This window comes from Anopheles coluzzii, chromosome 2 (assembly GCF_943734685.1).
Source record: "Anopheles coluzzii chromosome 2, AcolN3, whole genome shotgun sequence".
Taxonomy (NCBI): Eukaryota; Metazoa; Arthropoda; class Insecta; order Diptera; family Culicidae; genus Anopheles; species Anopheles coluzzii.
The window spans coordinates 119825533-119842479 of record NC_064670.1 but is presented as its reverse complement, the minus strand read 5'-3'; the positions used below and the strand labels follow the sequence as shown (position 1 = coordinate 119842479).

General features: G+C 48.5%; 1 protein-coding gene across 9 annotated transcripts in view; it reads right to left on the bottom strand.

Moving 5' to 3' along the window:
* Positions 1-16947, bottom strand: part of LOC120950193 (uncharacterized) — a 183366-nt gene that overhangs the window by 10424 nt on the left and 155995 nt on the right. For all 9 annotated transcript variants that reach the window (XM_040368015.2, XM_049606723.1, XM_040368019.2 and 6 more), the window contains 8 exons: positions 9565-9632; positions 5160-5512; positions 4793-5097; positions 3728-4696; positions 2447-3637; positions 2096-2365; positions 1176-2020; positions 751-1103 (listed from right to left, as the gene is read on the bottom strand). In XM_040368015.2, the coding sequence (XP_040223949.2) occupies positions 751-1103; positions 1176-2020; positions 2096-2365; positions 2447-3637; positions 3728-4696; positions 4793-5097; positions 5160-5512; positions 9565-9632 (4354 nt within the window). The remainder of the gene's footprint in view (positions 1-750; positions 1104-1175; positions 2021-2095; positions 2366-2446; positions 3638-3727; positions 4697-4792; positions 5098-5159; positions 5513-9564; positions 9633-16947) is intronic.

The following is a 16947-nucleotide window of genomic DNA, read 5'->3' as shown; positions in this document are numbered from 1 at the left end:
GAAGAAAAGGAAAAGAAAAGAACAAAGAATTGCGATAAAGAAAACACGATAAACGAAGAGCAGATTTGTTAGCAAATGTAGGAAAGAACTTGAGCGCGATCAGAACGCATCAACAGGATAAATAAAGCGAGAACAAATGTAAGTAATCCTGTTCGTAAGATTGGTTCACACACTTGTGCAGGATTGCCATGTCATGGCTGATAACCAATCTGCAACCTATAATAGTGGGAAAAGTTCTACTACTAAATGGAAGAAAAAATCGATATGCCATTCCCGAAAAAAGCGTTTCAAATTTGAACCCAAAGAAAGGTCTAAATACTACAATGTATTACTACCGATTGAAAACGTATACGCCAGGGTTAGATATGAAATTTAAATAATGACGAAAATTCACACCTGGTACGGTGTTCAGACAACAAAAACTGATAAGCAAATCGATAAACTGGCAAGAAGGTGAAAATAGCAATGCAAGAAAGCCATCCTATACTAGCTAGTGATGTGTTTTATGTTGTGAAGTTTCAACAAGAGAGCTAGATAAGTACGCGTAGTCGCGAGTAGTGTCAGTCATGTAACAGATTGGATTATAAACAAGTTAAAAGAGTTGTAAAATGCACAGCGTTTAAATGAAACAGAGCGTTCCTCCTTCGTACCCCATCCCGTAATATTGATCATCGTATATCCTGATCATTGGATTCACATAATATTTTTTTTCAAAGACAGTATCAAAACTACAAACGTGCCACTACTTACACAGTGCAAAGTCCATCTTGCGCAACGGTGACAGCAACGAAACATTGCTCGAAACCTGCGACGGCGACTCCGTGGTGCGTTCGCTTAGAGATAGCGAGAAGCTGTCCGTCTCACGATCGCCCCCGGCCGTGCTGGACGGTGTGCCGGGTTGATTCTTGCCACTGGGCTGTCCACCACCACCACCACCGCCGCCAGATGCGAGCGGAAGCGACATGCTTCGATCCATCCGGTTTGTGCGCTGTGCCTCGCGGAACGCTTTCCCGGTGCGGCTGAGCGCCACCGAACGGTTGTCCATATTGATGCCACTGTCGATCGACGAGCGCTTGGAGAGCCGCGCACCCGGTGGGCTTTGACTGTGGAGTTGAAGCGAAGAATGCAGATTCAGCACCAAGAAAGATCCAGCATTTCAGCACTCAAAAACATACCTCGAGTAGACGGCACCGGGCCGCAAGAACACACCGTCATGGCTGCGGTTGCTGTCCGAGTTCGGTGACAGTGCGTTCGAGAGCATCGGATTGGAGTTGGTGTTCTCCAGCCCGTAGTGTAGCCCACCGCCGCCCTGCGACCCGGTGGACGAGCAGGAACCCTTCATCTCGCTGTACGGCGAAAGACCCGTCGGCGAGAGGGACGGATTGAAGGCCGCCACCAGACCGAAGTTGTCGTTGCTGCAGCTATCGCTGTTCGCCCCGTGCAGGCCCTCGCCGTAGCTGAAGATTTGGTTCAGGTTCAGGAAGTTGTGCATCGTCCCGGATGCATCGTTCGTCAGCGAGTGCAGATCACTGCTCATACCACCCGACTGCAGGTTGTTATTACCGTCCGGGGCTTTACAGTCAGCTGTACTACTGTTGCTGCTGGTGTTGCTACCATTGCTACTGCTACTATTGCTTTCGTTCAGATTGCTGAGCAGATCCTGGGACGCTTGGGCCGGCGAGGCCGACGGTGAGGAGGCGCTGGAAGAGTGGTTCGAGCAGCTGGTTGGCAATGCGTTTGGCGAAGCGGAGGAAGCGGAGGAATGCGTGCCGGAAGAAGCCGTCGTCGACGACGTGATGGAGGCAAGCGTCGGAATGGAAGCACTGGTTGGTGTGCGCTGCTGCTGGCTGAGCCGCTCCTTCTCCTGCCGCTCGAGCTCGCGGGCCAGCTCACCGTGGCCGTAGTCGCGCGCCACCTCGACCGGGCCCTTCTGCGCGTTGTTGCGCACGTTCAGCGCGTTCTGGTTCCACTTGTACAGTATGATCGCCGTCTCGGTGTGGCCCCGGGCGCAGGCCAGTGTCTGAGGAGATAGGGGAGAGTTGAAACAGAGCACGTTTGCGCGTGGTAAGATAGACTTGCTTGAAGCCGAACTTACCAGCGGCGTGTAACCGTCCTTGTCCTGGCTGAGGGCATCGATTTCAGCCTCCAGTATGACATTGGAGTTCTCAGCCTTCCAGGTAAGCATCGTGCGTACCAGCTTGGCATATCCGAGAGCTGCCGCCAGATGTAACAGCGTCATGCCCTGGTGTTTATCGATGAACGGACCAGGTGTTACAGAGCGCCACATTTTAGCGGTAAGCGTTTCACAGTAGTTCACAAGTCGATCCTCAAAGTTATTCTGCTTGAAGAGGAGCGTATCCTCCGGCTAAGGAAACAAGCGAAAACATAAAGAAAGGTTAACACCCGGTCCCAACGATCGACACACGAGAGCCAGCGCCCTACTCACCAGCTCTCCCGGCTCAACCTTTATCTGCAGCTTCTCGTCGATCGACTCCAGCCGGTTGAGCAGATTGAACTTGTACAGCATATCGTTCCCGTTGCCCTCGCACTTCGTCTCGAACTTTGGCGGAGATTTGTACTCAAAGTTGACCGCATTGGATATCACAAAACCATCACAGGCGACCTGCAGCGTCACGATGCCGACCTCGTGCGCCGGGCAGTAGCACCGCAGCACACCGTCCTGCACGAGCGTGGTCGGCACCGGGAACGAGTCGAATAATACTGTATAGGCGGAGCTGGCACTCCACGGCCCGGTCACCAGCACCTTGATGCCACCCTCCGGGTACGCCCATTCCGGGCTAAAGTCCGTTATGGTGGACGCGTTCGGCAGCGGCTGCGATGACTGTTGCTGCTGCGATGCACTCTGTACCTGATGCTTGTACTGGCCGAGCTCACTGCCACTGTCACCGGCGAGATCGCCCGCCCCACCGGCAGTGTCGTCCGTCCCGTCATCCGAGCGCAGGAACTCGCTCTTCGCATCCAGCTCCAGCTCGGGGAACTCTACCAGCATATCGAACGCGTCCAGATTCACAAACACATCGTCATCGACCGTGCCGTGATTATCGCCACAGTTCTCGATAAAGTCCATCGGATTGATCTCCCCGTTCATGGCGTCATCGGTCGGCGCAGTGTCGTGGCCGGCGACATGCCCCCCGAGCGGCATGTTGGCGCTCAGCGTCTTCTGTATATCTTCCTGCGACAAATCGAGCGTTTCGTTGAAGAACGGTAGATTGTCGTGGTGGTGCGTTGTTGGGGCACCACCGGAACCACCAGCGCCACCGCCGCCACTGCTACTTTCCATGCTTTGTACCGGACTGGCCATCGGTGTCTGATCCTGATAGCCAAACAGACTATCGAACGATTGCTTATCGGAGCTGCCGCCAGTGGCGGATGACGGGGAGCTGTTCGACTGCTGGGACGGCTGTCGCTGCTGATGGTGCGATAGTGAAGGGACGGGCGAAGATGACGCGTCCATCATTTCCTGCTTCGCCACCGAACCAGCGGATGATTCGGTCTTGATCGACCCATCGTGGTCCTTGCCGTCGTTCGCTTTCTGGTGCTGCGCCTGCTGACAAACGTACGACTGCTGCTGGTTGCCTTGGTTCAGTATCAGCAAGCTGCCCGGTCCTCCAAGGTTCTAGAAATGAATGGCAGCGAAAGAAAAGGGTCATTATAGTAATTTTCCTCAAGTCCTTAACACTCCCTTCGAAAAAGAAAAAAAACGCACCTGCCCCAAGCTAAGCACCAGCGGCGGTGTCGATGTTGCACCGTTACCATTGACCGAGATTCGATTATGATGAACCGTCGTACCCTGGCTCTGGCCGCCGTTGCTGCCTCCACTATTCGACAGCGTGCCATTGGTAGCGTTCGAATCGCCGCCGCCACCGCCGCCGTTCGATGCACGATTGCTGCCCTGACCGGTGGAACCGATCATTGATATATGATTCTCGTTGCTGCCGTTAAGATTAATGTTCGCATCGCGAGCAGTCGCAGGTACGCCGTTCGTAGCGTTCGGCCGGTCGGTGCCGTTCGACGCCGTCACTTGACTCGAGTGGCCGAGGGTGGCTAATTGATTGCTACCGACACTGGTGCTTACGCTGGTGTTGCTGTTGTTGGTGTTATTATTACTGGTACTGTTGTTGCTGTTGCTGCCGTTACTACTGCTGTTGGACGAATTACTGTTACCGTTCATCGTAAGCGTATGTTGCTGTTGGGCATGAGGATGCCCGTGGTGAGGATGCCCATGCACATTGGGATGCTGCTGGGGATGTTGGTGATGTTGGTGCTGTTGTTGATGATGTTGCTGCTGCTGCTGTTGCTGCTGCTGCTGCTGATGCTGATTGCTTGTGATAATCATGGCCGACCGATGCCCACCGAGATGATTGGCTTGCGAGCCGACGATGCCGTTTGTAATGTGACCGCTGACACTTGTTAATTGTGAGCTACCGTTGCTGATGCTCAGCGTCCCCAGGGCGGAAGCGTTCTGATTGCCGCCGGGCCTAATTGAATTCTGCACCGAGGTAGGAATGACTTGGAAGTGTATCGACGTGTCGAGCGTCTTGGGCGTGATGGCACGCGCCCCGTTCGGGTCGAGGATGGTGTGCGAGGACGGGTGTTGCGATTGCTGCTGCTGCTGCTGCTGCTGCTCGACCCGTCCCGTCGCCATCCTTCGATTATCCAACCATCGGGGATACATCTATGGAAATGGCAAATGGAGTGTACATCAATAGATTGTGCTCAAACGTAATTGAGATTTTGTGGTTTCGAGTGAGCGGGTGAGCGTAATACCTACCCTGGAACCGATCAGTACGTTCGGTGCCGTACCACCACCACCGCCCGCATGCCCATCCGACCGCTTGCCCAGCTCCTGGACGCTCTTGGCCGCGCTGATACGGCGCATCGGATGCGAGCAGGACTTCCCGTCGGCACAGTTTGCGTCCGGGCAGCCACACTCGAGTTGCTTCACCAGCGCCGTCTGGCGGGCCATGCGTTGCTTCTCCATCAGCTGGCTCACGATCGCTTCCACCGTTTCGGCGGTCGAGATTTCGATCTCGTTCGCCGTGTCCGGTTCGTCCTCGCTGAAAACTGTGGGGAAAACTAAACATCCAGTGTCGTCAATAAATGTTTCACCCTCCTGATTTTGGTGTTCCAAAACTTACACATTGGCTTCAGCTGACTGACCAACTCCTCCTTGGTCCACTCCTTCTTGTCGCCCCACAGCGCGAGGTTGGGCGTGATCACGGCCATCTTGTTGTCGTCCGGGTACGGCACGTTCAGATAGTGCACCAGCACAATGTCCGGATTTTGGAGCAGCCAGTAGCAGCGCCGATGAAAGGTGGGCAGGATGGCCGAATGGACGTAGCAGCCGTAGATGCACTCCGTACCCTGCACCTTCAGCTTCATGTGGTCTTCGCGCGTCGTTTTGCCGTCCTTGCGCTTCTTCCAGCAGTAGCCGTCGCGCCGGTAGCGCACCTTTTTGCGCGAGTACAGCAGCATCGAGCCGCTTTTCGGTCTGCAGCAAAACGGGGAATAGAGAATGAAAAAATACCATCACTTTCCATTAAAACGACAGTGTTTAGTGTCATAATAATGTTGTACCAGTTTTTGGAGGTTATTGAATAACAAAAACCCTAACACTCTTAATCTTCCCGTGCGCTTATTCCACTTCATCATTAACCACTTAACTTTGATGCGTTCCAGGTATCCCCTACCTCCCAAAGAAGTCCCTTTTCGCACCAATCTTCCCCCATCAGAAACACCAAACCGTTCCGGTAGAGCGACCTCCTAAGTCTTACACACACACACACACCTCACACAAACCAACCACCAACCGACACAGGTACGGGAGTGGAAAAGAAAACGGATCGTTACCGTCGAATGAAATTTAATGACCCATTTTAATTTCCATTTGCTTGCGCCCGGGCTTGGCACGTGGCGATGATAATCCGGCAAACGTGCCGGCACTGTTTTGGTCCTTCGAGCCGGAGCGGAGAAAAAGGTGACGCGTGGTAGAAACCCTCCTGCGGTACGGTAAGGTGTTTAAGGGCAAATACATTCCCTTCAGAGCGGAAGGTATTTAAAGGTTTGCGGTTTGCACACGTCCCGTTGGTCCGTCCGTTGGGACGACTGTGTACTAAAAATGTGAAAATTGGGCAACCTCTCCCTCTCGTGGGGTGGTTTTCGGTTGATTGGATATGTTGTTAAATTTAATTATATTGACATCAACTTTCCGGAGGCGTGGTAAGGTTTAAGGAGTGTAAAGATCAATGAGCTGGTAGAGAGTCCATTTAGCAGACCATCTTTGAGTGCAAAGAGCTCCCTGACCATCCCTTTCGGGTCAGATCGTAATGACATAATTATCAATCGCTTTTACAGGTGCTTCAGTATCAATTACGAAGGCGTTACACCCGTTTTAACTGAATGTCTTTCATTACGGACGTGCAATTAAAGGACGTGAGGGTGATTTATACAAAAACCTAAGTATTAAACCCGTTTTGTTGTAACGATGCACGTATCATGTTAGAAAATGTGTTCCGACACCATTCACTTCCGGCCAAAAGCCGGTCTGAGGCGTTACAAAAACACCTACCTAGAGCAGTTGTTTAAACGCCTTTAATCGCTCGTTTTAAAAACAAACCCCTCGCCATAATTACGCGAGAAGGGCTTACCTTTAATTACTTCTTGCTTCTTGTGCTGCAAACTATCTTCATCTACTTTCCGCAGTTAATTAACTCCCATAGGCCGGGTTGCCTGTTAAGCAGGGACGTGTTGCCATTTTTCACTCCTCACTCAGACAAGCAGCACAGGCGTGTGCTGCACAGTGAAACGTATTACACGCAAAACTATTGTATTGCATACCATTAGCTAACCAGCGCACCGGGGTTTCCAGACTAACTAGCTTAACCCAATTTATTTGTCAACCGATGGGAAAAAGCCGACGCCAAGTAGTTTATCGGTGATGCTAATAAATTTCCAATCCTGCACACATCCATACGCACCCCACATTGAGCTGCGCCTTCGAAATGGCCGGCACACGGGACCCACCGCAACGTACACACTTCCGGGTGGAAGCGAATAATTAACTTCTCACATATTTTTCCCAAGCACCAACGAACGCAACCGAAATGCGCGGGGCAGCGATCGCGCGCGGTACCGCTCGAAGAACAAACGCGCGACAGTTTATTTTCCACCCACCCCTTGCTGAAAGAAGCCACCCACATAGTTTGCCAGCGGTACGGCAGCAGTACGGTGCCACTGCTTGCCACAGTTTCCAGTTCCAGTGGGAAGAGCAGCGAACGAACGCACCTAGCGGTAGATCCTGGTAGGCTAGGATTTCTAAGCGCGCGCGAAAGGATATAAATTGCCTTTTTAGTCATGCATGCTTCCTCCGTGTTTTCCATCTCACACACACACACACCCAGACACGCATACACACTTATACAGCGGAACCGGAAAGCGTACAGCCTAACTTGTTCCCTCGAACGGCTCTGTTCGCAAGCCACCCGGAGCAGGAATGCGTTCGTCGAAACTTTCCCATCCGGTGGTGCATGGTAAAGGGTCTTTAATTAATTCGCGATGCAAAGTGCATACCCGGGTGGGCCTGTACGGCTGGGTGTACGCGTATGGAACTGGCACACATACACTCACACACTCAAACACACAAACACACTCAAGCAGAAAAGCTTTGCCTTTCCGATTCTAAAGGCTGCTAAAGTACGCCAAGCATTTGAGTTTTGAGTAATTGGTCCGAGCCAATCATTGTTGAGGGAAAATGTTTGCTAAATGGTGCTGTGACCTGTAGCTGTACCGGCAACACTTAACGCATCACGCATCATATCGGAAAAGGCTAATAGGAGGTGAATTATTGGGCATCAAAGTGTATGAGAAGTAATGAGGCTTCAAGGCTCGTAGAAAACAAATAACAATCAGAATTGTCAAAATTGAAAGATTGCTGAAGCAATGAGTTCTCAGACAATTGGGAAGAATTAAAAAGAATAGAAAGAACTTTAAATCATGCTTCATAGTCATTGAAAACAGTAAAAGTGTGAAAATATAACGCCAAGAAATTAAATAATTAACAGAAAAAAGAATATCATCAACAAAAAAACAGCAAAAAACACAATCATCAACTAAATAAATGAAGCGTACTACTAAACATAAAACATATTCCATTGTCCGTATAACCTCAGAACAAGCGATAAACTTCGCTGACCAGTGTCACTGTTATCTAAATCCCATTTGCTGCCCATTCATAACGTCGGACTTATGAAGAATAGCGCTAAACAGAACATAAAATGCCACGGAAAAACGCACACAGCACACGGAAACCTTATCGGTCAACGAAAAACTAGGTCGTCCCTATCGTAAGGTTTACCGAGCAGGAGAGGGGTCAGGGAACCCCCAAAAATGACCACATGCCCCGGTAGGCACACGCTTCAGCACCGTAAGCCTACGTCAGCTCTTCAAAAAAAAGGGATCACGGCAATAAATTTGCTCACTAATGCAAACACCCTATAAACCATTCGCTACTCTTCCAACTGTGTCTGTGTGTGTTTTTGGGGACACTAAGAAGAAGGGTCCTTTATTTACACCTTCCATCAACGGAACGGCACGAACGGGTGCAAGCCAGCTCATTCCACCGAAGACGAAAAGTCCGTTCCATCGGGTTGGGAAATAAAATGTTTAAAATTACATCACACAATAATCATAAATAGGTATATCTTCCGGTGTCCACAGCTCCACACAGACACACTGACACGTTTATGTTGATAATGTTGACAAACCTGTATGTGTGTGTGTATGGGTGCCCCAAAGTGTGGAACGCTTTGAACTGTGTGTTGAGGGAAACGAACCCCACTGCCAGCAAGAATCCAAGCATCATCCGCGCCCTTGTTGAGCGAGGTGATAAAGTGAAATTAATATGTGTTTGTGCGAATAAATCTTCCCTCGAGAGTCGAGCAAAGGAAGGACAGGAATGAAAAAGACACCCTCCCCGAGCTGGCTGGTCCCGAACAAGATGTCCCAAGATGTGATGAGTGAGTCGTTTATGGTGCGCTTCGGGGTGGGCGAAGGATGCCACCTGTCTGGCAAAAGAAACCGTTCGCACTAAACACGCTTGACAGGCACGCCGGCCTTTTTTACGGCACATCACTAACTCCCTCTTGTTGTCGCTCTTTGGTAGCGAGAATGAAAATCATCATAAACCGTTTACCTCAGTTTGTTACGCGACACGGACAGTTAACCTGCTAGGAGAACCAGTCGTCTTCATCGCGCACTGCCGCTGAATTTATGAAATATGTTCGTTTATGTTTGTCTCCCACGGGTGCTGCCCTACAGCCCAGAGTGGGAACAGTGGTGGCTGTGTCTCGACATATTCTTTTCCATTTTGTTCGCGAAAGGAGGGTTTTATGGTGACAAGAGTCTCTGTGTCTCTGTCCAAGTTTATTATTAATTTGTTCATGCTTTATACTGAATAAGATGGGTTGTTTTAGAAGAGGGCAAAGAGGGCAAGGGACACATTAAGCATACATCTAGAGCGATATGGTATGGCAACTTTAAACGTACCTCGTTTTAACTTCCTTCGACTGCCACTCGGAATGTTTATCGAAGCTGATTAGGATGGCCGCAATTTCCTGCAAATAGAATGAAATGCAGAACGATAAGTAACAGTAAACAAATACATGAATTTTGTCTTCATTTAGCAGTGTAAACTATAAGTTCACCATCATCGATTGTAACTGATTAAGATATGTTTGATAAAAGATAAAAATCGAAGTCATTCATTGTGCTAAAACTTGTTTGTAAATTGTGTTTAATTAATAATTAAATCTATTTCCAAACTTTGTTTTTTTTTGTCATTTTTTGCAACTTATAGCCCTTTTATAAACTTCCTTCAAATACACGAAAATTACCTTAAATCACCCTCAAAAACCATCCTTCTAACCCATAACAACTTCACCTCAACCACCGTGGGTCGGTTCGTCTCAGCTGCAAGCATTTAATTTACCCAAAAACACACACAGACACCATCCACGATCACCAACACGGACGCCTCATCTCGTTCTCATTAAAAGAAAAAAAACAGAAACACATCACCCGCCACCAGTCCGTTTTGCTTCGAAAAGTTTGCCCCTCGGTTTTCCCATTTCCCATCAAAACCCCACCCCCACGATCCACCCACGCAAGAGGAGCAAAATGCTTACCACGCAGGTACAGAAACGGATCCTTTTTTTTGTGTCTCACATCTCACAGCACATAGTGCCATCCTGCTTTGGGGAAAACAGCAAGGCATCCACCCTCCGGTTGGAATGTTCTGCTCTCGCCTCGCAGCCCGTACACACGAACATAAAGCACAACTTTCTCACGCTTCACCCACTGCACCTCATCCTCAACCGGCTCCGGGTGCCCTAATTGGGGATGTTTTATTTTGTTGTTTTTCCCCCCCAACACCAGCCACCAGCCGGGCCGATAAAGACGAGACGATGAGCGAGCGCGTCCTTTTGCGCTTACCTAGCACCAGGGAAAAGCAACTATGTTCGTCGTCGTCGTCGTCGTCCGTCAGTCGTGTTATCAGACGTTTCATCGTCGTTAGGTCGTCTCGTTTTCCGACGACCAGCACCACCAGTTTCCCACGCAAGCTCTCTTTTTCCCTACCGCGCGGGCAAAAAAGCAACTTGCTCGCTCGCTTTTTCCGGTACGGCGCTCAACCATCCCGTTCCTGCCTGCTGTTATCTCTATGGCGCGCCTGCTCGGGCCCCCTTTTTTGTTGCTATCACACACATTCGCTTCCTCCCGCTCACACGCTCTGGCGAAGGGATGGGGATCGTTTTTCCACCAACCAAAGCGCTGAAGCTTTTTGCCGAAGCTTCTCGTTTTGGAAGCAGAAAAAGAAGAAGAAGAAAAAACAAGAGACGAACCAGCCAGAGGTCGTGTCACCCAACCAACCGTTCACCGTTTTGTTCTTCGTTCTTTGGCTACGTAGGCGCAAGAGGGGTTTTTTTTTCGTCCGCGAAGGCGTATGTGCTTTTCTTCTTGTTTTCCGGCGGACTCGTTTATCTAATTATTTCGGGCTGGCTTCGGTTGCTGGGGTCGCTCCCCGGGGTTAAATTTATGCATTCCAAATTCCGTCTTCAGCCGTGCGCCGATTTGTGATTGTGAAATTCTCTTCCGAAAGGGGGAGTTTACCCACAAACTTCCGGCATCTGGCCTAGCACGGCCACTGGCACATCAAATGGGCGTGGGAAGCAGCGCTACGTGAAATGCCTTATTTTTCTGAGACCCACGAATATCCGATAAGACATTGAAAAAGGCGAAAGAAAAGGATACGATTGCACCGAAGCATTGAGAAGGTAGTTCAATTTACTGTGTTTTCGTGCAATTGGCTTCCTCCAGCAAACTTCGCGGGTGGAGTAATGATTTTTACTTTCCCGTCGTTCCTTATCTGGCCTCCAACAAGCCGCTCCAAAATCGCGCTGTGGATGTTTTAGGGACGAATCGAGCAAGGCACGAAAGAAATTGCCAAATAGCAAACTGAATTGGAATAAATTTAATGTTGCCGCACGTAAGTAAGTAAGCGTGCGTTAGCTTCGGAGCAAGTGGAAGAATGCCTTTTTTCCGACGTTGGTCGTTTTTTTTCGAGTGGCCCAGTTCTTGCAAAACCTGCACTCTTGCCGGCTACGTGTGCCAAAAGTAACCAATTCCGGGGCGACATTTACTGTGACATGCACTCTACCACACTTCCTGATTTGCTCTGTAAGCATGAAATTCAATCTTCCTTTTCCGCTTTCCGTTCCGATTGAGACTCCTGGGAAAGCTGGGAAAGATGCTGTCCCGATGAAACGGTCCACTTCACTACCGCTTGTTGCTGTTGTGCGTCTTGTCTTGTCTTGGCTAATGAGATGCAAACGACAATCTTTTGTTGCAGTTTTACAGCGCCCAGAACATCGCTGGCTCATCTCGCTAGCAAACCGAGGACGCAAACCAACGTGGTTAATGTGCGATTCTGTTGTAGTCTGCCGTGCCGTTGCATTACCCGATTTCAATCAGGAGAAATTGAATGCAATGAGCATTGCTTTGCCATCGTGCGCGAGTGGAATGACTTTGTACAGATTTTCATTCCCCTTTTGCAGCATATGGTTTCTTTTACATGTCCGTGTTTTTTTTTTTTTGTGAGGGACACTACAGCAAGCTGCTTGGTCGTGTAATGCCAGCAATCTGATAAGTAAGTGGTGCTCTCTGGCAGTGTAGTTTAATTTAATATTTGCATATGGGGAAGTTTGGTGAAGCGTTTGGAGCGCTTTGTTCGGGGGAAAGTATGCATGGAATGGGGAATGTATGATGACAATCGCACATTACGACGAACGATAAGACATCATGTATGTTTAAACTTCCAAACGCTTTAAGGTAGAATACATCGTTGAGCATAATCCATATCATTACCAGTCTTACTCATCTTTACCCATACACACACTGTACAACCTTTGGGTAGCTCAAGTACATCAAAAACAAGCCATTCCGATCACATACTCTTTCGATTACACAATCAAACATGGGAACACAGTAAGCAGATCCGCTTACGGTTCCTTATTACTTCCCCGACCCTTCAAACCGTCCAACTTCATCCCGGGAAAGAAGTCACCCGCTTTGAAGAACAATAAAATAACACTAACATAAATCATGTAATCGCTTACTATCGAACGTGAATGGAAAGCAAGCCGAGCCCGCTTGCTCGTTAGAACAATGTGAACGATGAATCTTCACGAGCCGGCAACGAAAAGTCTGCTGCCATCAACCGATCCCGACCACTCGCACCGAGTGAAAGCACACACCCTCCTGGAAAAGGAGCATAAAACCTGTACGACAAATAGTAATAGCCCAACAACGGCCATAACAATTTGGCATCCCGTTTGGCCGCTCGGGCGACGGTACAAAGCTGAGCCGTTCTATCTTCATCTCGGCCAACCGATGCACCTTTCTAGTGAGATGTATGGAGAGGCAGAGTAAGTACGGGATGATGCTCCTTTTCTTCCTCTTCATGCGTGTGTGTGTGTGTGTGTCTCTATGGATTTGGCGTCGATAGAATTGCTCCGATAGGCACACACTTCGTACCCAATCGTACCGAGCAATGGAAAGAATTGTGAGACATTCCTTTGCCAGCAACGAAACCGTCCCATCGACCGACCGACCGACCAGCTTCCGGTCTGGCTCGCACATCCGCACATAATAACACACTGAATGATGTCCTATAAAATTTAATGTATGATTATATTAAAACCGTATTATTGTTTTTATGGATTTTATAAATCTGATAAAGTAGGTGAGCTCCGGGCCGGCCCCGAGCGAGCAGACGTAGAACCATTCTCATTTTCCAACCCATTCACCCGATTCCGGGGAAGAACCATTTGGCGAATTTTCCACACCGTTCAATTCATCCTACTCCCAGGGGCAAGGGGGATGAGTAAGTGTCTTGTAAAAGCGCTGAGCGCTTTGTAGGGGAAGCCATTCAGGTTCGGTTCCTTTGCTGCCTCCATTTCCTTTGCAAAGCTGCTGCTTCTCGCTAGCAATGAGCGAGAATTTTCAAGCAAATATTTTATGCGCTCCGTTGTGATTAAAGCGTGCGAGACCAAAACCAATCGAGATAAATGATTATGTGGCCGTTTTCTTTGCTTCCCTTTTTTCTGCCGTTCTGGAAATGAATGTTCCAATCGTAGTCGTACTAGTTGTATGGCTCTTTTATACGGCTTTTCTTTCGCTCCGCTTCTCTTTCAATAAAGAAATGTACGACGATGCACTTTTGATCGATTTGAGCAACGAATCAATTGAACATGCACCAAATCTTCCGTTTCTTGAGTGAATTTTAATGCACCGAACGTCGGTGTGGGAAATTGAACAAACACGCGGAACAATGGTCTTTTTCATTTTCGGTCCTTCCCGCTTTTGGCTTCGGTTTGGCCTGATTTTGCCAATGCGCATCTAATTCGAGCTCACGAATAGGCATGAATTTCAATTGGCTGTTTGATCAAATTTGAGTGGCTTTTTTTGTCTTTCGTCTAACTCCTTGTAGGCATTTTGGGTGACAAGAGTTTTAAAACTAAAGGCAAACATTTTTAACGGCTCAGATTGCACTTCATCCAACGCCTTCCACGGATAGAAATTGCAGGTTTAAATCTTTCCAAGAGCAGTATAAAAAAAACATTGCAGCATCACATTGCATACTTTTAGGCGCTACAAACCGTATCTTTTTTTAAAGCTTCGTTGCATTGAACAGCAAATTCCAAAGTGCTTTAAAATATCCTATAAATTGTAAAACTCTTATTGCAATAAGCTCGTTTAATCCTTGAAACAACCAGCAGCCTAACGCTATGAAAACCTCAATCAAAACACACTTTCATAGCCCAAAAGCCCTTATCAGAACGCTACCCTTAAGCTTACGACCTTTTCTCCGCTCGGCAAGGCCACGATTCGTGCTGGGCGCATATTGCATGCGCCCTAATTATCACTTATCGGCAAATAATCGTTACGAAATTATGTAAATACTACCACCAATTTTCGTTCGCCTCGTGTTTCACCTCTCTCTCTCTCTCCCTATTGTTGGCTGCCACCAATTTGTACCCACAACAACAACGACCGTCCAACGGGTCCGGTTCGATAACGCACCTCGCACGCAGTTCCGCTGGTGGAACAGAAGCAGCAACACACAGAGAGCACGCCCCACTCACCATTGACGGCTTATCGAAATCAATTTAATCACTTTATCCAAGATCAACGGCAAGCACAGTGGGAAAGCGTGAAATGCCGCCCGCTGGACAGGAGTTGGGCCGGTTTGCCGGGCCATTTCTTCTTCCGCCACGATAATTATCGCTGGGGCCATAAAAATTACAACCATTGCACTAAGCCTTCCTGCCGTGCGCTGGAGTCATTGAGCTGGCGTTGTTTTTGTTTTGCTGTGTGCCATTTTTTCACCCCTTGTGTTGATTCGTTTTCCGCCACAGTACAGAACACAACAAACAGCAAAACGGCCCCACCAAAAATAGTTGCGCTCTTTGGCCTTTTGTTGAAAGGCTTTCTTTTAAATCCAGCCGCGATTGAGCCGCGGTTCTAAATGTAGCAAAACAGCGTGGAGTTGTTGCTGTTGTTGCTGCGTGAAGAATTCTACCAATCTAGCTTCGATTTCCACGGTACGGTAGGCCCCGAAAAAAAAGGCCACCAAAGCAACACGGACACGGGCGGAGTGATTAATTTTTCCTGTTTTCCGTTTTACTTTCCAGCGCTTTCCATCTTTGACGCTTTCTGGCATCAGTAAAAGGTTAGCTGTGTGAGTGAGTGTGTGGGGTGTATTTTCCATACACTTTACCTATTTTGGTCCTAGGTGATCGGAGCGGTAGGCTAATCGGCGCTAATTTATGACCATTTATCGTGATTCGCGGCCGAATACTTCCGTCAGAACAGATTTACCCCCAGAATGTCTTAATAAATTAATGGAAGGGAACGAGGACCGTGCCCTCAAGGAATGTGTGTTGAGAAGCATTTTTATTGCGGGTCGATTAGGGGAGCATTTTTTGTAGCATGATCAGCAAATTAAGGACGGAATGATGTTACACATTCTTAGCTGATAGTGAGAAAACTAAACACGTGGATAATATGGACTAAAAGATGAAGAGTGACGTAAATTGATGAAGAGTTATTTCAATGAAAAAAGCTGTAATAGTGGCAAAAATTCTACGGTTTCACCGAAATACTGTTACATATTAAAGTCCTTAGGTAACATTCAGAGAGTACTTCACCTCATGAGAGTTGCTAGAAGAAAAACAACGAATCCACGACATGAAAAATATCTCATCTTCAGTCTACCACCAACAAGAGTCATAAAAAATGTATCTATTCACCACATGCCTGCGAGGTGCTTGCTGTGACGACATCAAGTCGTATAAATTTCATCCCTGGAACCTGTCCGACTATTCCGGCACTGTTCAAAGTTTAGGATGAAATGGGAATAAAGAGCACTGAACGAACAAAAAAAACGCTTCGAAAAAAGATTGCACTGAGCAGTACGTTAAGCAACGGTACGTAAATAAAAACCATCTTCACACAAGCACAGCACACAAAACCCCCCCCATTCCCAACAACACAGTCTCAGGCTGGCGAGAACGTCTCCACGAAAGCCACGAAATAAAAACACATACATCCTCCACGACGTGAAAATGAAACTCGACAACACTTGAGCCGCTGGTGCCGAGTTTTTGCTGCCCTTTCGCGCAGCAAGATAAAGCCGGTCGGTCGCACAAATTTCCCGCTCTTCCCGCGGCACCAAACATAGTCACATACACGTGAAGCGAAAAAACAACAGAACAACCGACCCCGACCCCGTCTCCGGAAGGATGAGATTGGACGCTCGGCACCAGCGAACCAAAGCCAAGTCCACTGACCTGTAGGATGCACTTGTTCCACCCAAATGGGGCAAAAGGAAGCCACGGCGCTGACATATCTTGTCGCCAAATCTAACCCCACCCAGCAGTGTGTGAGTGTGTTGGTCCCCCACTGTGAAGCTCCACAGTGAGGCGGTACACACATCGGACACATTGGCAAGGCACCATGAGCCCGAACTGAACGGGCAAACTTTATTTATTACATAATGAGAATTTTGATAAAAATCAAGTTGCACATCCGGCTTTGCACGTTGTAAATTTTCCCATTCACAACTGGATGGGCCGGCATCCTGTTCCGGCATTTCGCACCAGCGGTGTTTGTCTTTTCTTTTTTTTTTCAGCACGGGACATTGTTTTTCTTTCCCTCATTCTCGCTCTCCGGATCTGCGAGATATTGTGAAACCCTTTTTTGTCCCATGAGCTCGCTCGCCTTGATCCGCCTTGGTGTAGCGCGGTAACGATGCTGTGGGATAGCCTTTAGCCTTGATCCCACCCCAATCCAGCACCGCTTCGGGAGCGATTT